The sequence below is a fragment of the Castor canadensis genome, chromosome 6 (genome assembly GCF_047511655.1).
Source record: "Castor canadensis chromosome 6, mCasCan1.hap1v2, whole genome shotgun sequence".
In the NCBI taxonomy this organism is placed as follows: domain Eukaryota; kingdom Metazoa; phylum Chordata; class Mammalia; order Rodentia; family Castoridae; genus Castor; species Castor canadensis.
This window is the reverse complement of record NC_133391.1, coordinates 143,239,363-143,260,500: the sequence shown is the minus strand read 5'-3', so window position 1 is coordinate 143,260,500 and position 21,138 is coordinate 143,239,363. Positions and strand designations below refer to the sequence as shown.

The 21,138-nt window shown below is 41.4% G+C and overlaps 1 protein-coding gene across 1 annotated transcript in view; it reads right to left on the bottom strand.

Annotated features, from left to right (window-relative positions):
• Fyb1 (FYN binding protein 1) overlaps positions 1 to 21,138 on the bottom strand; it is a 181,140-nt gene that overhangs the window by 123,042 nt on the left and 36,960 nt on the right. The window contains exon 2 of the mRNA XM_074077883.1: positions 822 to 1,983. Coding sequence (XP_073933984.1) covers positions 822 to 1,983 — 1,162 coding nt within the window. The remainder of the gene's footprint in view (positions 1 to 821; positions 1,984 to 21,138) is intronic.

The window sequence follows — 21,138 nt, the reverse complement described above, 5'->3', positions numbered from 1 at the left end:
ATCTCTGGTAGAAAATTAAACTATTTTCTAGCAAGGAGAATAATGCACTTCTTTGTCTGGCTTATTTTTATAACTATATACTAGTTTATAGCTATGTACTAGAAATGTTTAGAAATAAAGAAAAAACATATAATATGACATCTGAACCTCTTAAGAGTCCTGTTCCTCTCCTATTTGAATATTGCCTCAGGAAATGTGATGAATGATGTTGATACTTGAAATGATTAAGAAGAGGGTTTTGCAGCCTCTGCTTTGGGCTGGATAATTCTTTACAATTAGGGCCGTCCTGTGCAATGTAGGATGTTTAACTGCATCCTTGATCTCTACTGGTAAGATGCCAGTTGCACCCTCCAGCTGTGACAATCAAAACTGCCTCCAGACATTATCAAATGTCCCCCAGTTGTCAAAATTGTCCCTTTTTGAGAACTACTGACTTAAATGTTTGCTTACTTTTCCAACTCCTGTGTGACAGTAGGAGTAACACCTGAATCTCATTCAACAAAAATGAAACCCAACTAAGGAAGTAAATGCAATGGTATCATTAGGCAAAACCACTTATCAATCAAATGGATGTATTTCCTTCCCCAAAAAAACCCAGCTCACCAAGGCATTTTCTCACGGAATGCTTACATACAACTCAGACTTCTTACTTCCTGAGACCTCCCACACAAAAGAAAAAAAAAATGCCAAAGAAAATCCATCATACCTACATATGAGTACCACTTACAGAATCATTCCTTGCCACAAATTTTCTCCCAGAAGCTAAAATATCTTCTGCTATGGAACAGACCATACTGATTAGTAATGAGAAAGTAACTCACTGTTAGTAGAATCAGCTTTGCGGAATTTTGTCAGGTCGACACTGGGTGGTCTGCTGGGTTTTGGTGGAGGTGGACCCAAGGTAGACAATGGGGGCAATGGCTTCTGCCTTGGGGTGGATGAATTCTTGTCTCCTTTTTCCTTTTCTTGACTTTGACCCCATGGTGTGCCCACTGTCACCTTGGAAGGGACCTTAGCGAACTTGCCAGGAGGAGCCCCTGTGGCAGGCTCATCCTGATTCATCTTGCTCAGGAAGATGTTCTTAGTAGCATCTATCTTCCTATGTTCTTTTTTTTCTTCACTATTTCTAGAGAGGCCTGGGCTTCCTCTGCTTGCAGCAGATTTTAGAACTACTCCAGGAAATGGTGAACTTGATGTGTCACCTTCATGGTCTTTATTTGCTGGGTCTTCCCTTGCTGGTTTTAGAGGGCCACTCTTAGACTTGGCTCCTAGAGGTGCTGGGGGTCCTTTCTGCACAGACACATTCCTGGGGGGTCTCTCATCTTCATGAGCATCCTCAGTACTCAGGGATGGCTTCTGGCCAAAGGCAGGTTTGGGGAAGAGGGTTTTGGAGTCAGGATCTTGTGATGCTGACATAAACTTGCCTTTAGTCCCAGCCAACTTTGGGAATGCTTGCCTCTGTTCATTTTCCGGGGCTGGAGGAGCAGGTCCAGGCTTTGGGCCTGGTGTCTTTAAGTCTTGATCTTGGTTCATACTGTGAATTAACAGCTTGTTCCCAGCAGGCCGGGTAAACACAGGCTTGGAATCTTCTTTGGGCAGGTTGGTGGGCTTGGGGCCTACAGGTTTCAGAAATCCTGCTTTTACCTCAGGTTCTCTGGTGGCTGAGTTTGGCAGTGTTCCAAATCTTTGGCCCACTCCACTAGGCTTTAAAAATGGGGGTTTGGGCTCTTTGTCAGGCGTTTCCTCAAAAGTAGGTTTCACTGCCAAAGGTGGCTTTGGAGTCCCAATCTTAGGCATGTTGCCAGGTCCTGTGGAAGGGGTGGCATTTCCTTGGTTGTTGAATAGGTTTTTTCTCGCTTGTATTCCTGAAGGTGAGTTTTGCCCTGTGACTTTGAAAGGCCGGCTGTTGACTGAGACCTCCTCTGTCAGGTTGCCCCCAGTGTCAAACCTCGCCATGAGGGACTTCACATCTGCTTTTCTATCCTACAAGCATAAGGAACAAACACTAGCTGAGAGCCAGAAGTCTAACTTGCAAGTTTAAAATGCTACACCTTAAAAGGCTTCCTGGTTTGAGGCCCACAGCATTGCTGATTGGTTAGCAAAATAATGTAACACTGAAGTTCCTCTGTGGCAAAATAAGTTGTGAGAGTTTCTTGAAAGGGGAGGGCTATTGTTGTGCATATACTTTTTTTTTTTTTTTTGGCTCATTGTACAGTGGCTTGCCCATTTTTGCTTAAGTAACAGCTTGTCCTTTCTCTTTCCTCTCACTGTTTCTTTAGCTAATTTGTTGGATTTGCTCTGATTTGATATTGATCTAATTTGTTTTTCATTTGAAAACATATGGAAGTGTCTAACAAATGAATTCTTGCATATTTTACAATTGAGACTCTTAAGTGAAAATGACACTTAAAAAATGAAAGTATGCTCTTTTGTAAACTCAGGCTGCGTGCTTTACCCAGCAACAGCATGGCCACGTTTAGTATCCCTGTGCTTGGCAAGAGCTTTCTCCTTCCTCTTCACATGATAGGTCTTCTTGCTATCAGGGGATTCAGCAGGAGAACTTTTGATATGAAAGTAATAGAGTGGGGTTTTCTAATCTTTTATAAATACTGAGTGCTAATGTCTCATCTGTGTATAGATTGCAGGCAGAGTGGATTTGCTTTTAGAGTTGGTCCTTTCTAGAGGATCCAGACACGCTGCCTAGCCACACAGGGAAAAGAGCAAGGAAGCAGTAGGGTCTGGGTGGGAAGTGTCTTTTACAGACCTTTTCTGTCCCCATCTTGTCTCTATAATGATAAGGTCTTGCTAATAGTCTCTGCCTTCCTTGCCTAGAATTAGGCTGCTACTTAGCAAAGAGAGCAATTATCACCTTTCTCTGTGAGGATAATCCTGTTTAACCCAGGAGAATTAATGGTGGGTTTGGTCTTTCTCTCAGAAGCAAAGAGTAGAAATTTTCTAGTTCTTTTAGAAATATTTGAAACTTTGAGGCTTAAAAAAAATCACCGAATCTGGGTGTGGTGACACACACCTGAAATCCCAGCTCTTGGGAGGCTGAGGCAGCAGGACAGGCTGAGCTACATTACCACACACACACACACACACACACACACACACACATTTATATAACCAAAACTGTATTCATGCTTGACATGTCTTTCTATTTCTCATGGCTCACTAGTAATTGCCATGTATTCAAAAATATTTAATCTTTCAAATGTCACAAAATCAGATACTGTCCAGCTGGGAACGTTTGCCCCCTCCTCTGGACTCATGTAGTACTTCAGGCGCTTTCACACACCTCTTTGTTAGTTCCTCTCATAGCACTAAGAACCCCCATGCAGTGGGCCAATATGTGTGCTTGATTCTACATTTCCTCATCTCATTCTTACAGCAGCTATAACAGAAGGCAGTATTTAACTCCATTTCACAGGAAAGGAAATTGAGGCTGAGACAGCAGGAGGGTGCTATGGAATGAGCTCCATTAATGGAACCTCAGTTGCACCATTTATAAAATGGGGATAAAACACACAGTTGTCAGAATTGTCATGTACATTAGAGACAGAATTTGTCAAATGCCTGCCTGACCCCCAGCCTGGGCTTTGTTTAAGGAAACATTACTAGAACTGCTAAGTAGCATATTTAAGGGCTCGCAGGAAGGCAAACTCAAGACTATCAAGGGCCCCCAAATCCAAAAATCATCTCCTTCCTTCTGTCTCCCCACAAAACCTATACCAGGGCCTGGCACCCTTGGAATTCTGGGATGTGTTTGGGGAATAAAGGCTGGCACTGAGCTGAATACTGCACACACTAATTTGGTGAGAGATGGTGGTCTGGGCCGAGCACGTATCCGTTCTGAAGTGCATGTGCATTTGCAGAGTGGAGGGTGAAGGACTTGGCAAGAGGGGAAAACCTAATGAGAGCAGCAGTTTCTAACATGAATTTTGTGCCTTTAGTCTACTCCCTTCCATCTGAATCAGATCTCCCTGTTTCCATCTTGACTCCCCTTACCATTTTTCTATCCCCACAATTTCCTCAAGTCCTCTAGCAGAACCCAAAGGCGACAGGCAGGAGACTAGCAGAACTAGGAATAGTTTGGGTTTTGGGGGAGGAAAAAGGAGAGAATGGGTCCTTCTTTGAACCTCCCAGGATATCGATGCAGAGGACTCTGATCCTTAGCACAGAAGCACAAAAAGTACCAAATCCTGAGGCAGGGGCCATAGGTCAGTGGCAGAGCACATGCTTAGCACAGGCAAGACCCTGGTTTCGATCCCCAGCACCAAAAAAATAAACAAAACCAAACAAAACAACAATAAAGAAGGACCAAACAGCTGGGCGCAATCCTAGCTACCTGAGAGGCTGAGATCAGGAAGATTGCAGTTCAGGGCTAGCCTGGGCAAATAATTTGTGAGACGCCCCCATTCCAAAATAATCAGAGCAAAATGGACCAGAGGTGTGGATCAAGTGGTAGAACCAAGCTTTGCAAATGCAAAGCCCTGAGTTCAAACCCCACGACGCGTACCAAAAAAAGACCATATACAAAACTAAGATCCCTACCTGGAAGGAATTCCATCTTTGAGGGAGATTTCTTTGATTCTAGACCTTCTCTGTATTTTGTAATTTATATTCTAGATCTATAATTTATTTTAGATTTATATAATTTTGCACAACAAATTGTTAAGTGCCTAGACTTGGGAACCAGGTGGCCTGGGTTGATGCTTACCAGCTGTTTAATCTTGGTCAGGAAACATAAACCAGTTTGTTTCCTCCATAATGAGAGTAATAAACAAGCTTCCATTCATGATGCACCTTAAAGAGTATCAACACATAAGAGAATTTCTGCTTTTTATATATAAAAGAAACCTTAAAAATTCTCTCATCTCCCTTACTGCATTTGGTGGGGAAACAGAATGCTATGTCTTCATGGCATCTCATCTTGGATTTATGGGGGAAAACCCTTGAAATACCTTAGCCCATTGTCAAAGTCCTCGTCACGCTTTTAGTTTAGAAAATATGGAAGTTGCAGATTCGGAAATGGAACTTAGTTCCCTTGGCTGCCAACCCAAGCCCAGGGGCCCTGCAAGGTCCAGGTTAAAACGCAGGCTCTGAAGTTACAGACTTAAATTTAAACCTTGACTCTTCCACTTGCTCACCATGTGATTTAGCAGTCACTTAACCTCTCTGAGGCTCGGTTCTCTTCATCTCTAAACTGAAAATGATAGTCATATTTCCCAGTGACTTTTTTGTTTAAAGATGTAGTCTCATTACATAATTCAGGCTGACTTCAGACTCTTGATCCTCCTGGCTCAGCCTTCTGACAGTTGGAATTACAGGTGTGAACCACTTCATCTGGTTCGTTTGTTTCTTTGATGAAGATTACATGGGTTAGTGCAACTAAAGTTTTACATCAAGAATTGCATGCAATACATATCCACTGATTTTCTGCCATCGTTTCTAATTCTCTAGCTCCATGACATCATTTTCTCCAGATGACCAAATTCTGAAGTTACAAAGAGTATGTCCTAATTTTATTTTATTATTATTATTTTTTATTGCTGAGCTGGGAGGGGGTACACTGCCGTATGACCTAATTTTAGATCAACATAACTGGAACACTCTCCTGAATAGCGTAATAAAGTTACAAAGTTTGAGTTTTGTTTCCCCACATTCTGAAACTTTTCCTTGAACGTTGAAAGACAGGGAAAGAATGAGCGAGTTCCTCTGGAGAATTCCAGAGGAACAGAAAAGGGCACCTTAGCTTCAGACCTGCCTGGCAACTCAGCAACCTCAACTCTACAACTGTTTAATTATAACCTCCAGCGTCTGTTTGAACACTACACCTGTTAATGAGTTCATTAGATAAGATTTTCAACTCTCAGATTCCTTTGTAATGAGAACAGCTAGATGCTTTTTCCTTAATGATAATGATAGAAAAGCAAAGATTTTTTGTGTGTGTGTGGTACTAGGGATCAAACCCAGGGCCTCGTGCATGCTAGGCAAATACTAACCTGCTGTGCTACATCTCCAGCCCTGATTTTCAAAATTCATATTCTTACATTCCTATTTCATTGCACTTAATATCCATTCCATTCCCTAGGATTCTTTTTACTTAAAAAAAAAAAAGTAGGAGCAATGTGTCAGTTCGTGGTAAAGAGGAAAGTATAACTTTCTAACCTCTCAACTTAGCCCCCCCAGTGACATATCCTGATTTATCAGTACACTGTGAGTTTATAGTACCTAGAATAATAGCAATGCTCCCTTTTACTCTCTAAATTGGCTTGCTTTAAGCAACAAACTACATGGTGACCTTACTTTTCCTCTGTAGGGGCAACCACTGTCACCAATTTCTTATGTATAGTGGTAAATGCTGCAGATGCAAATATATGTAAAAAAGACACACATCCTCTCATTCATATACTCTTCCCATTACTGGTTTCTCACAAACAGAAAGCCCTCCTCAGCATCTTGCTTTTTTCCAGGGCTGATTTTGAGTTGTTGCACAGCCGTACAATGGAATGTATGATTCTGTTCATTTCCCACCTGTGCAATTTGAGTTGTTAAACATTTCAATATTAACTCTGCTTTTCTTCCTTGCCAACTGGACTATGTGGCTGTATATTATTTATAGGACATCTTGACCTCTTAATGACTTAAAGACTGGTCCACTTATTCTTAAAATGAGGTACTTCACAGTCTAGAAGATCTCAGATTGTGAAGTTTCACTGTTACAATGAAACAAACATTTCATCTCAAATTACTTGAATTTTTTTCCAAAGTCATTTAGGCAATTCATCATTATCTTCACCTGTTGCATACCTGTAGCATGCTTAGCCCAAACTACTGACATACACTGCTCTGTAATTACACAGACATAATTGTAGAAATTCTCTTCAGAGAAATCCATTTCCTCTAGTCCCCTGGTATAGTTTGTCCTTTCTGAGAATTATGTAGCTCCACTGTTATAATCTTATTTTGCCACAGCCCCTGGGAGGATGGTTCTTAACAAAAACTCTTTTGTCGTATTTATTGGATTTCTACTTCACAATCCCAGAATCCAGAGAATCTTTTTTTAAATTTTTGCTTTTAGCAATCTGCATAAAGGCAATGAACCACGTGCATAGTTAAATAAAGTCTGAGATGGTGTGAAGGACAGATGTTAAGAAGCTGTACAAATCCAGAAAATGTTTCCTTTGGGACCCAGTTCTTCAACATAGTTTCATGTGAAAGACTAAAAATCAGCCCTGTTTTTGGGAACAGGGTTTTGCTTTGGGCTTATTGTGATGCTATTCCTGTGTTTAAGTTTCTCTTACATATCAAGAATTCCCCACCCCACGCCCCTGGCATGCTTGGCAAAGTCTGGAGGCATTTCTGATTGAAATGACCAGTGTGGGGGAGGGAGAGCAAATGAGATCTTTTGGGTAGAGACCAAAGCTGCTACTTAGCATTCTACTCAAATGTCCAAGATGGCCTCCCACAAGAAAGAATTCTCAGTCCAAACTGTCCATAGTGCTAAGGTTGAGAAACCCCGAGATAGCTCTACTGCTCTAGAGTTATTGAAGATAACTTACCAGGAAATCAGCTTTTAATTTTTTATAATAGACCACACTCTAAACCCTAAAGATAACTGTATAGGAACTCAAATGATATAGAAACACAACAACTAGAGATGATTTTGAAAATTATATGCCATTGAGAGTCTTTCCTTATTATGTGTTTTTAAGCATGAAATAAATAAGAGACCTATGAACTGTGGGTAACTAATGAATCTAAAATAACTCAAAGCCAGATTTTGCCTTCCTAAGATGTGTTGGTATCATTTTTGCAATTGGGAGAATGAATCATTCCAATGGATGCTATTATTCTTCCCAAAGAGCCATGAAAGAAGAGAATAAAACATCTCCACTTGATTGCACGTAATTCTTTTCATCACAAGGGAGGCAGCAAATGAGTAATAATAGTTTTCCCATTGATAAATTTTTGCCATGTGTGGGTTTTCTTTTTGTTGTTATGTTGAAATAATGTTATTTGTTACCTGTGATTTCCATGGTCTGAATTGTTGGTTCTTCTCACTGAACACAATTCACTCCCATCATTGTCCAGTGCCCAGGTAAGGACCCTAGGTACAGTGAGGGAGCCCATATGTAAAGGAAAAAGGTTCAGGAAGCCAACCTTACTCCTGTCCAGGGTATCAGAGGTTGCAGCCAGGGCACATGGAAGAGGGCAGCACACTGCATAGGAGAGCCCCAGCTTCTCTAGGGGTGATAATGACATTGCTCAATTGAGAAGTCAATCTGCCAAGGACTGACCAGGAGCAATAATAAAGAGACTGAAAAGATAGAATGTTCTTTCCTAAGCTGAAGAAACTTTCCATCTTTGAAGGAGAAAGCAAGCTGATGAAAACACATAATAGACTTACGCAGTACAAACTTCAACAGAGCTACAGTGTTCAGCCTACTTGTTACATTGACTAGATGAAAGAAAATAACAGACAGATTTCCACAATCAAGCCCTCCTTCTCAAACACACACACACACATGAGTGCAAAACTATCTTCTCTTTAACAGGAATTGACTGGTTGTATCCAGTGTACTTGGGAAACAGAATTTGTTTTCTATCATAAAATAAATGTTCTTAAAATTCATTATGAATTGAGAATGCAGCTCATGGTGGAGCACTTGCCTTGTATGCACAAGGCACTGGGTTACATCCTCAGCACCACACACACAAAATAAAATAAAATAAACCCATAATTGTCAGAAATCACATAATAAAAGCACTCTAATTGCCTTTAGTTATAAAGTTAGGGTTAATGGGCACCGGCTGAAAATATATGTGACAAAACTCTTCTCAAGTGTGGTTCCTCTAGAGATAATGCACTTCAGTGGACTTTTTCCCACCCCACTAACACTGTCTAAATATTGAGGTATTTAATGAATTATAATTTACATACTTAAGGTGTGCAGTGTTTTCTTAGTGAGATGAAGAAGCTAGGACCTGGTTTTATTTTCTCTCTCCAACAACAGCTCCTTTCCTTCCCTCCAAATAACACTCCCTTCAGGCCTGGCACATTTCTCCCCATAACCTGCAGTAAGCATACTGGCGGATAGACAGCATTTACTTGAACTTCACCGTGATGGATCACAAAGAAATACTTGGGAAATGATTTCCTCAACTTCTTTGTTGCCCTCAGTCATAAATCTGTTTTCGGTCTCTAATAGAATTGCTACTTCATCACAAATGGGCTGTGACAGGTCCCAGTTGGCTGAGTCTCTGAGTCTCTGGAGACAGCACCAGGCCTCTTTCAACAGGATGTGGGATCTTGTCTCTTACCGCAAATTGAGATCTTGGGGGGCAGGAGAGTCTGTGCAGATGCTGGGCAAGGGCATGGGTGGGCGGAGCTGGTGGCGGAAGCAGCAGTAGCAGCCCTGATTGTGACAGCTCTCTGTGACTTGTGAAGGTAGAGACGCAACTTTAACAACTTAGCAGACAGCAATGTCTTGCCCCTAACACTGACATTGGGAGATGACCCGTAGTCAGAAGAAAACACCTGGAACACATGGGGTCTCTGGGTGCTGTATGTGCTTGGCCATTTCTTCTTGGGTGGGAGGGGGAGGGCTGGCCTGGGTGCCTTGGTAGAAAACTTCTGCACATGTCACTTCACTGTGTCTTACTGTGTCATTGGCTCTGATGCTCTCCCAGGAACCTGCTGCCCTGGACCTATTCCATTTCTGCTATGTTCTGTCTTCTAGGATAAATGGAAGTAAAGGAAGCAAGAGAGTTTAGCAAGCATAAAACTTAGATGGTGATGGCTCACCTCCTAAATATCATTGCCTTGTATTCTCAAGGTATATTATCAGGCAGTGTTTTGTGTGCCTTTTCTCTTTAAAGACCAGGAGCTTGAAGCTCACCATTATTCTACAAATTATAACCTTTGGATCTTCTCTTCCTTGTTATCCTTATCAAACAGCTCCCCAAAAAACAGAATTGTAACTTTGGAATGACCTCCAATGGCTTAAGTATAAATGACTTAAGGAAGTTAAATATGATGTTCTGTGTGTTTCTGAAGTTTGTTATGCTTAGTTTTTGGCTTCTTCATGTGAATGGAACATACTTCATGTGATAGGATATATGAATATAGAGCAGGATATAAATAGTACAGTTCTAAACCACTTGTTTTTGTTACTCTATAATACTCTCTCTAAGTTAAAGCTAATGTAGTCTGTGTTTGCTACATTGCTTAAGTTCTTTTAACTTGTATATATACCAATTTAGAAGATAGTCTTTGAGGAATTCACATTTTGACCAATGAACTTATAGATAATTGGAAGAAAGTTTTCATAGATATCTTTTTTAGTGGCTATTTTGGTCCTTGGGATAATGATTAATATACGTTCCATAATACAGTATAATATTCCATATTACAGTATATAATATACATTCCATAATATACTATGTATATTACAGTACATATATATCTTACATATTTCTTGCACCTTAATTGTCTTAAGACCTGATGTCAGCTACTATTTCTTATGGTTGTTCTGTTTTTATATGCAAGTAGTATAAACAGCTGAAGAAAAAATTCATTTTGCTAAAAACACATGAAGTTTGAAATAAAAATTCTTTTCCATGTTTGACATGGAAAAAATGCTACACTTTTTTTTTTTAATCCCCTCAGCCTCTCTGTCTATCCCAACACACACACATACACATACACACACTCCGGGGCACTGGATTGTTTTTCCTGACCTAACAAGAAATCAGAATCTGGAAGTGTCTCGTGTGTTTGGAGTGGGGTGAGGGTGGAGGGATGAGGCCACCTGTGAAGTTTTCTAGAGACTTCCTTCCTAGCATGTGAAAAGATCTACAAGAAGAGAGCTGTTAGAAGAGGAAGGCTTCCACAAGCTAACCAGGACAGGCAGCAGCTGCTATTCAGAGAGCTTTCCACAGTTTGATTTGAGAAAAGTAAAAACTAGACATAAATGAAGAGTATGGGAGAGTCCATAAATAGAAATGGATAGTTCTTTGAAATCTCACTCTGCACAATGTGACAGTGTGGGCCCCTCCCTCTTGTCTCACCCCTTCCCATTCAGCCCCATTCCCATTCTGTCTCTTCTCCTTTTGAACGTTGAGGGAAATGCATGCGGTACTTAGTAATCAGGATTAAATAATATAATCACCTCACGCCTCTTATCACACTTTCTCTCTCTTTAACTGCACTGTAACAAGACCCTGCCAAGAAACAAGCATCTTCTCTCACCTTCAGAGACATGGGCTCTTCACTTTGGTTGCACCTTTTCTCATTAGAATTATGATGCTCTTAATGTTAAGCTTATATTCTGCTCTGAGCACCTAGCCTCCCTCTTTGTCCCAGGCTCCCTCATCTTTCCAAGGTGCTTCATGGCTTCTGTTGCTCTGGCTCTCACCCATTCATTCATTCATTGATACAGTCATTCATCTTGCTGTGAGAGTTATGGACACATCTGTGCTAGGTCTAGCATGTGGCACTTTGCCACTACCAAATTTAACATTTGTGCTTTATTAAAATCACTTAGTCCAGAGTAAAAATCATCTTAGTATTTTTTTTCTTTCAAAACGCTATATCCACTCATACAGTTAGCAAAAAAAATTTCTAGAGTTTGGTATTTTATACCAATTTTGAATTCCACTATTGTAAATAATAATCACACCTTAAAAAAATTTCATGTATAATCTGTCACTTGGGCCTCCCAATGCCTGGTGAATTCTTATTGCTATAGAATGGCATAACAGGTCACATAAGCAAGTGGTAGAGATGAGAATGAAACCCAGATTCTTATTCTAAATTTTGTGCTTACCCTAATATATCACAAGAAGCATAACTTTCATCCACTCTTTGTGTAGTTATTATTTTGAATTTATACTTTTAGGCAGCACAAAAAAAGTTTTAGTTTTTTTATTCTCATCCCAAAAGTTTTATACCTAACTCTAGTAATTGACCTTCTGGCCAAGAAGCCCTAACCATTGCATGGATTGTGATAACTTTTGCCCTACTGATGCTTGTGATCTGGCCAACCAGAGATGAACAAAGAGACTGAGCAAAGCACAGAAGATCATGTTGGTGAGAATGTGGAGAAAATGAACCCTCATTCGCTGCTGGTGAGTATAAAACTGCTCAGTTGCTGCTGAAAATACCATGGGTGTTCCTCAAAAAATTACCAGATGACCCAGCAATTCCACTTCTGGCTATATCCCCAAAAGAAGTGAAAGCAGACACTCAGACAGATACTTGCCTTCAGTGTACATAGCAGCATTACTCATAACAGCCAAAAGGCGGAGGCAACTGGAGGGTCTGCTCACGGATGAATAGATTAACAAAATGTGATATATATTGTTACTCTATCTATCTATCTAAATTTGTTTATGCATATATATGTGAATATTATTCAATCTTAAAAAGGAAGGAAATTCTGTCATATGCTATGCCATAAACTTTGAACACATCATAAAGTGAAATAAGCCAGTCACAAAGGCACAAACATTGTGCGTTTCTAGTTATATGGGTACCTGGAGTAGTTAAATTCATAGAGACAGAAAGTAGAATGGTGGTTGCCAGCGACTGGAGGAAGGAGGGAACAGGGAATCAGTGTTTAATGGATACAGAGTTTTAGTGGGGGAAGATGAAAAGTTTCCTGAGTTGGATAGCGGTGATGGCTGCACAGCAAGGTGAATGTGTATAGTACTGCGAAGCTGTACATTTAAAAATGGTTAGAATGACAAACTTTATGTTATACATGTTTCACCACAATTCAAAAATTAGGCAAGATTAGTTAAAATCCAGTGCTTGGAGAATTGTTAAATTTAATGGGTTATTTAATGTAATAATTTTTAATATAAATGTTTAATATAAATGCAAACTATTACAAACCATTTGATAGATATGAGAAGAACTATCACCAACTAAAGTGATTTGCTGACTAATAAGGTAAATGAAGGAAATTTGGGTGTCTCTTTTGAGGTGAAGACAGGAGAAGCAGGAGCCAGCTCCTGGGGAGGGGTAGGCCCTGGCCATTCTGTGTTTCTCTGAGATTCCTTTTTGCAGAATCACAAGCCCAACCAGCCAAGGGCACCAAACTGTGCATTCTGATTAAAAACCTTTGGGGTCCTGGATCTTCTTGCTCTTATCCTCACACCTTTATTGATCAACTCTTTTTGAAATTGTTATAGAAATTCAATGGCAAGGCTGTGGCATCTTTTGGGGTACACTGGATTCAGCATGTCTGAGTGAAACTGGGGTGCAGCAGTTGGTTGTTTGTTTTTAGAAATTTTTCCTCTGTCTTCTATAGCTGCTGAAGTAGGTTGAATAGTAGCTTCCCCACAAAGATATGTTCTTATCTTAGAACCTGTGAATGTAGCCATATTTAGGGAAAGGGTCTTTGTGAGGTAATAAGGATCATGCAATGAAGTCATCCTGGTAGCACTAAATCCAAAGACAAGTGTTTCTCTAGGTTACAGAAGAGAGGACAGAGGAGGAAATGGCCATGTGAAGGCAGATACTAGAGTGAAAAAGCCACCAGTTAAGGAAGGGCTGGAACCACCACAAGCTAGAAGAGACATGGACTGGATTCTGCCCTAGAGTTTTCAGAGGGAGATTGGCTCTGCTGACACCTTGACTTCAGACTTGTAAAAGAATAAATTTCTGCTTCTGGAAGTCCCCTAGTTTGTGGTGCTTTGTGACAGCAGTACCACTAAATGTTCCCTCACAAAACCCCAAAATATGTTTGCTTGTGCTGGATTTCTGTGAATGTCCAAGTGCCTGCATGGATAAAGTGTAGGAAGAAGGGTGAAAGTTCATCTCAGGATTACCTTTTCTAGGTCACCATTTGATCCCCACCTCCCACAGAAGTGGTATCAGCTAGGATGGTCCCTGGCTTGGAAAGACAAAGTAAGGTTTAGTCACAAGCAGAAGGTCAGCTTTGGTGGCATTTAACTGTCCTATGAAGCAAGGTCTCTGACCAGTTCCCAGACAGGACCTCAGCAACAGTCTTAGCAATGTTACTGTCTACTGAATTTATGTAGCCAAATAGTTTTCTTGGTTTCCTGTCTGCAGAGGCTGAAAAAACAGGGCAAGCCCTGAGTCCTCCAACTTTCTACAAGAACCCCCAGCCCAACTTCTGACATGGGAATATCCTTTGGCTTCTAGGATTCCCATTGACTTTTCATCCCTGCCCAGGCATGCACTTGGTTTATTCTGAGAGGTTAGTGCAGAGATTATTCCAACCCCCGCTTCTCATAGTCAGCAGCTGTGTGATAAATACCCAGGGACAGGCTTAACCCTGGCCTGTGGGAACAAGAAAGGACAGAAAAATGAACCTTACAGGTAGACCAATTTTAATTGGAAAGCTTACCTTAGAGTCAAGATCTGAGAAAGAAAAATAACCCTAAACGTTAAGGAATTCAAGTCCTTCATTTCATAGGAAAGAAACAGGGTAAGTGATCTATCCTAAGTCACACCGGGACAGCAATCTGGGTCTCCTACTTGCTTATCTATTGGGCTCCCCATGGTCTTGTGCTGCCCACCTTGTGGCATAAATACCAGTGATAGAGCAATTTTCTCTCAAAACACAGTCACATAAGAACAGATGATCTTGTGGATGACTTCATGTGCCAGGTAGCTCTTCAGGCACCACGTTTTGAGAAATCTGCTTAGAAACTTATGCCCATTTTACAGATAAAGAAACAGAGGCATGGGCATTGCATTCATTTGCTCATCGCCCACAGCTTGTGCATGTAGAGCTCACATTCTTTTTTTTTTTTATTCATATGTGCATACAAGGCTTGGGTCATGTCTCCCCCCTGCCCCCACCCCCTCCCTTACCACTCACTCCGCCGCCTCCCTCTCCCCCCCACCCCCTCAATACCCAGCAGAAACTATTTTGCTTTTGCCCTTATTTCTAATTTTGTTGTAGAGAGAGTATAAGCAATAATAGGAAGGAACAAGGGTTTTTGCTGGTTGAGATAAGGATAGCTATACAGGGAGTTGACTCACATTAGTTTCCTGTGCATGTGTGTTACCTTCTAGGTTAATTCTTTTTGATCTCACCTTTTCTCTAGTTCCTGGTCTCCTATTCCTATTGGCCTCAGTTGCTTTTAAGGTATCTGCTTTAGTTTCTCTGCGTTAAGGGCAACAAATGCTAGCTAGTTTTTTAGGTGTCTTACCTATCCTCACCCCTCCCTTGTGTGTTCTCGCTTTTATCATGTGCTCAAAGTCCAATCCCATTGTTGTGTTTGCCCTTGATCTAATGTCCACAAATGAGGGAGAACATATGGTTTTTGGTCTTTTGGGCCAGGCTAACCTCACTCAGAATGATGTTCTCCAATTCCATCCATTTACCAGCAAATGATAACATTTCATTCTTCTTCATGGCTACATAAAATTCCATTGTGTATAGATACCACATTTTCTTAATCCATTTGTCAGTGGTGGGGCATCTTGGCTGTTTCCATAACTTGGCTATTGTGTGAATAGTGCTGCAATAAACATGGGTGTGCAGGTGCCTCTGGAGTAACCTGTGTCACAGTCTTTTGGGTATATCCCCAGTATTGCTGGATCAAATGGTAGATCAATGTTTAGCTTTTTAAGTAGCCTCCAAATTTTTTTTCCAGAGTGGTTGTACCAGTTTACATTCCCACCAACAGTGTAAGAGGGTTTCTTTTTCCCCGCATCCTCGCCAACACCTGTTGTTGATGGTGTTGCTGATGATGGCTATTCTAACAGGGGTGAGGTGGAATCTTAGTGTGGTTTTAATTTGCATTTCCTTTATTGCTAGAGATGGTGAGCATTTTTTCATGTGTTTTTTGGCCACTTGAATTTCTTCTCTTGAGAAAGTTCTGTTTAGTTCACTTGCCCATTTCTTTATTGGTTCATTAATTTTGAGAGAGTTTAGTTTATTGAGTTCCCTATATATTCTGGTTATTAGTCCTTTGTCTGATGTGCAGCTGGCAAATATTTTCTCCCACTCTGGGTGTTCTCTTCAGTTTAGAGACCATTTCTTTTGATGAGAAGAAGCTTTTTAGCTTTATGAGGTCCCATTTATCTATGCTATCTCTTAGTTGCTCACATTCTTGGTTCTGGAGTCATACTGCCTAACTACGGCCTAGGCAGCCATAGCCCAAACCTGCCAGGGAACAGAGATTCGCTTTCTCCATGTTCTTGTTCTCAGGGGTTTCCTTCAGAGGCAACTACTGGCAACACCTCAGACACACGTGCGGTCCTTTCTACACCCCCTGACCTCCCTCCCTCCTTAAACCTGTGTGACAAATATGATGGATGAAACACATCTGAGCTGTAACAGCTTCCCGCCATTGTCTGCTCTTAGACTTTTTGACCACTAGATGTCAGCGTGACCACTCTGTGAAGCCGCACTTTCAAGACCAGCATTTCCCAGAAATCAGCTACAGGGGAAGGCTGGGAGTTCTGGATTCCAGAGGGAGATGGGTAGAATTTGCAGCCCCTGGGAGCTACATAGATGGAAATGACAGCAGGTAGCATGACCTTGAACCTTGAAAATGGCTTTGCAAGGAAAATGAAACACTTCCTGCTTGAAACAGGACTAGCTTCTCTCAGGTGACCTTAGAACTCACCACAATTGCTAGGGCATTCATTCCTCCCTTTATTGGCTTATTTTTAAAGATGTGGTTTCATGGGAAAGAATGGCCTCATCCTTCTCCCTTTCTCCTATCATTTGCACTAGACTAGTTGAAGTTTGTGTTTGACCTTGTATATGTATGTATTTTTATCTACATAAAACCTCCCTGCAGTCTCATAGCAGGAAGAGAAAAGTACAGCCATGACTTTGCTGTCGGGGTGATGTACCCATCTATTTTTCTACACAAACTAATCTGTATGTGGTGCCAAAATATTTTGAATAGCTAATATTACCAACCTAGAATTATATATGAGTCCACACATACGTATAGTTTGATCATCATAATAATCCATGAGCTCAGAACTATTATCAACCCATTTTTAGATGAGAAAACTGAGACAGTTCTTATGTGATGCTCTCAAAATCACACAGCAGATAGGAGACAGAGTCAGAGGCCCATTCTCTCCTAATTACTTCAATCACAAATCTACTTGAAAGAAAAAAAAAAAACCAGGGCCTTATGAATTTCTCAGAAGCAGCAGCAATGCATACAAGAGGGCCAAAGGATCACCAAACTTTGGAATTTCTGGCTACTCTGAAGGGCTTCCTTGGTTGATTCACAACTATTTGTGGTCATTTATCCAGTCCTTCAGGATCTCCTCTGAAAAGGAAGGGTTAATGACAGAGTAGTCCTTTTCCTTTCTCTGTGTAGGAATTCCACATGACCCTACCCCATCATATCTGAAGGCTTTGGGGAAATCAAAAGTTGTTCTTCCTCTTCATGACAAACACACACTTTTTAAGAGCCTGGATGAAATAAGCCATCTGTGCCCAGCTCTGTGGCAATAGGGTCATATCTCTGGCTTTGTTGCAAGACCCAAGGTTGCCACGCACATGAGGCAGGAGAAGCCCTATCCAGTAATGAAGGAACAAGTGACAGACATTCCCAACCAAGTTTTTATCTGCTTATCACCCTTCTGGTTGCACTGAGGTTGAAGGTCAGAAACCGAAGTCCATCTCTTCTGCTATTTTTCTGCCTTTCTTTTGCTCACTCAGCCAGCACAGTCTGTGCTGCCAGGGATCTGGAGGTGGCATCTTTTCCTGCTGTAAACATTTTCACATTTACGTGAAAGAAGAAACCTGGGCAGAGCTGTTACCTGACTCCTGCAGAAGAATGTGGCATCGTGGGTGGTCTCATTTTCATGGGTCTTCCTGGGGCCAGGGCCTAGGCCCTACTCATTTATGGCTGCTGCATCTGCTCTGCATGCACAATCTAAGAATGGTGGCCCTTTTCTGATGCCTGGGGGAGTTTGCCCAGGGGAATGGTTGAGTGAGCCACCCTCTCTCCCCTCACCAAGCCGACTTAGATGAAAAAGTTTAATTATGTCTTCAGGATATTGAGTAAGAAGGATAATGAGGGGAAGTAAAAATGTCTATTCAGCCTGCACGCTTCTGCTGACATTCCCACTAAGCATGTGATATTTAAAATAGAAAAACCAATGCTCCCCTGCCAGTCACCATAGTTTTTATGGAGAGGAAACTGGAGGCCTTTGATTCCATGACCTGACCCACAGCCAGGGTCGTCACCTCCAGAGGAGGTCAAGAGCAGGGGCTCTTGACTAGAAAAACACACTCCAACATGTGGAACACTTGGGACCTAACTGGATCTGTGCTCTGAGGCGCTTGCTAATATCAGCTGAGGGGCCAGTACATGTGCTGGAGAGCCCAGGGCACTCACTTCCGCTTGCTCCCCTACACTCTTTTTCAAACCCGGAGAAAATGAAGTATTGAGGTGACAATCCAGGTTAACAGGCTACTATTGAGACTAACTGGAATTTTAAGAAATTGTGGTTGTTCAGTGAAGCTCACCTATATTCATTCATTCATTTATTCCTTCCTATATTCATTCATTCATTCGTAAACATTAAGCACCTGCTGTATGGGCCAGGCACTGTACTGGGACCAGCAAGGTGAACAAGACAAAGTCTTGCACTTAGTGCCTTCTGATCCTGAGAAGCCGTCCTGGAGAGGACCACTGTCCTTCCAGTAACAGAAGTCAGCAAACTATGGCCCACATGCTAAATACGGCCTGTTTTGTATAGCCATCAAGATAAGAGTGGTTTTTATGTTTTCTTTTTTTTAAAGAGCTGTACAACACAAAAGAAGTGTGGACATGTGAATGGTAGCCAGTTTCTGTTTCCCCACATTGTCAAGTGAGAGCCTTTTTCCTTTTCAAGAAGACTGAGATCTACACCGACGTGACTGAAGTCCCCCACAGGGTTCCTCTGGAGCCTTTTACCATACTACAAGCTCCTTCAGAGTGATGTCACCATTTTCTGGGATGTGGACAGAATGATGTCTGAGAATGGTCTCCATTGTCGGAGTAGATGTGGCAGAGACGATGTCTCTAATGTAAGACTTCTAGGACATCATTTAGTACTAGTATTTTTCCCTTTGTTAAGAGGAAGGAGGAGGGATGAAAGAGAGCAGTGGAGGGGGTGAATTCAAGTATGGTATATTTGATACATTGCAAGCACCTTTGTAAATGCTACAGTGTACCCCCACCCAGCACAACAATAAAAAACAAAATAAAAGAGGAAGGAATACAGGATGTGAGGGGCATATTTTTCCTCAGCTATAATTCTTCTTGAAATGATGTTAGCTGAGGGTGGAGTTGGAAAGAATTACTTGCATTATGTTTCTAGAGGAAACATAGTATCAAACTGGGTTATTTGAATATGAGATTTTCACTATTTTTGTGGTTATTCTTCATTAAGAGTTTTATAAATTACAGGGAAACCTGAGTAATTAAATGAAGATAAAATCACTTGAAGTTTTCTTAAATAAAATATTAGGTCTTACAGCTGCAACAGAATCATAGCTAACACTTCTGCGCTTCTGGATATTTTATTAGATGTTCAAGGCTTTCCCTCCCCTCCACAAGAGTAATTCTAGGCAAATGATGAATGTCTCAATGAATAGAGCATTCTTTGTGGACATGAATACTAGGCTTTTATTCCTCCATCTTGTGCAGCTCTTTTGTGCAATACAAGGAAATACAGCTCTGTAGAGGAGAATTAGTGAAGAGAGAACTGGGGACATGATGGAGACAGAGGAAGTCAGTTTACTCACAACTCATCACCCCCCGGATCAAAAACCTACTCAAGATATCAGTATTTCTGTTTCATAACCTGGCAAAATTCAGCTATCCCCATCTGATCCGACCCTCACCTCTACCCCAGCCTCGGAAACCTTACCCTAGCCCACGTGATCAGGACAATGACTCCTTTGTGGTGCTGGCCTGTTTGTGCCTATTGTGTATCAAGATGCTTGCTTCTCTGATCTCTAAATTAAATCTGGCACGTATTATAGATCTTTCATTTTAGTAATGGTAACATTTCCTTACAATTAAAAAAAATGATGGTTGATATGGTGGTTCTTAGAGAAGTAAACGATCTGAAGCCGGTGACCAATCCAGCCATCTTTTAAGGTGAGGTAATCAGTGGCTAGTGGCCACACTAGCTCTCTGTGCCATTTAAGGCCTCCAGTGACTTCCTCAAAAAAACACACCATGGATGCCTTTAAAGAGGGAGAATCGTTTGGCCTCCAGTCAGGCTCAACCCAGTCTTGATGATTTCCTTTGCTCCAGGGATCTTGGTGCAGTGAGGGCAAATGATAGATGCGGCGAGGCCTTTACCTCTGCTTGCTCAGCAAGGGACTGGATTTGGCAGCAGAGCCCAGGCCTAGCCACTGCCAAGTTTAACGAGTAGCAGCTGAAGTTCATATGAACCTGTGCCCTCCGAAAGCTCGCCCTGGCCTTGCTGACATCTGCTTGGCTGTCAAGAACTTTGACTTTAAGCTGGTCACAGCCCAATCACAGTTCATCAAAGGTGTGTGTTCCTCCAGTGAGGTCACTGTCTGCTGTCAGAGACCATGAGATGTCCAGACATACTGGTAATTACGGTGTAGGAGAATGGATCATGTAAGAGAAGAAGACAGAAATGGGTTCTGTTATTTTCTTTGACTTTAGCAGTCACTGCCCATTCCTCATTTCAAAACTCATTGCCCACATGGAGCAATATCACAACCTGCACCATGAGGACTGGCTCCTATTTAATGTATGAAAAAAAGTGGCTTTTCTCTACTGTCCTCTGCCCTTCCTCCTTCTGAGCGCAATCCCTTTCTACTAACCTGCTTCTAAATTCTAGAATACATTTGCTTTAGAGAAAGGGACTTGGGAAACCTCTGGTGTTTTTTCTACACAGTTTTTTGAGGGGTTTTGTGTGCTTGCGTACTTGTGTTTTAAGGCAGGGTGTCCCTATGAGGCTCAGGCTTGAACTCATCCCAGCCTGCTTTAATTTAGTGGACAAAACCTTTGGAAAAATGAGAAGTGGGAGAATAATACTCTCCCACTTCCTCATTTCTCCATCTTGAGTCTCTTTTCCTCATTTTCTATCATGCAGAAGGATGGCCACTGAAGATTTTGATAGGTGAGTATGTACTCCTAATATAT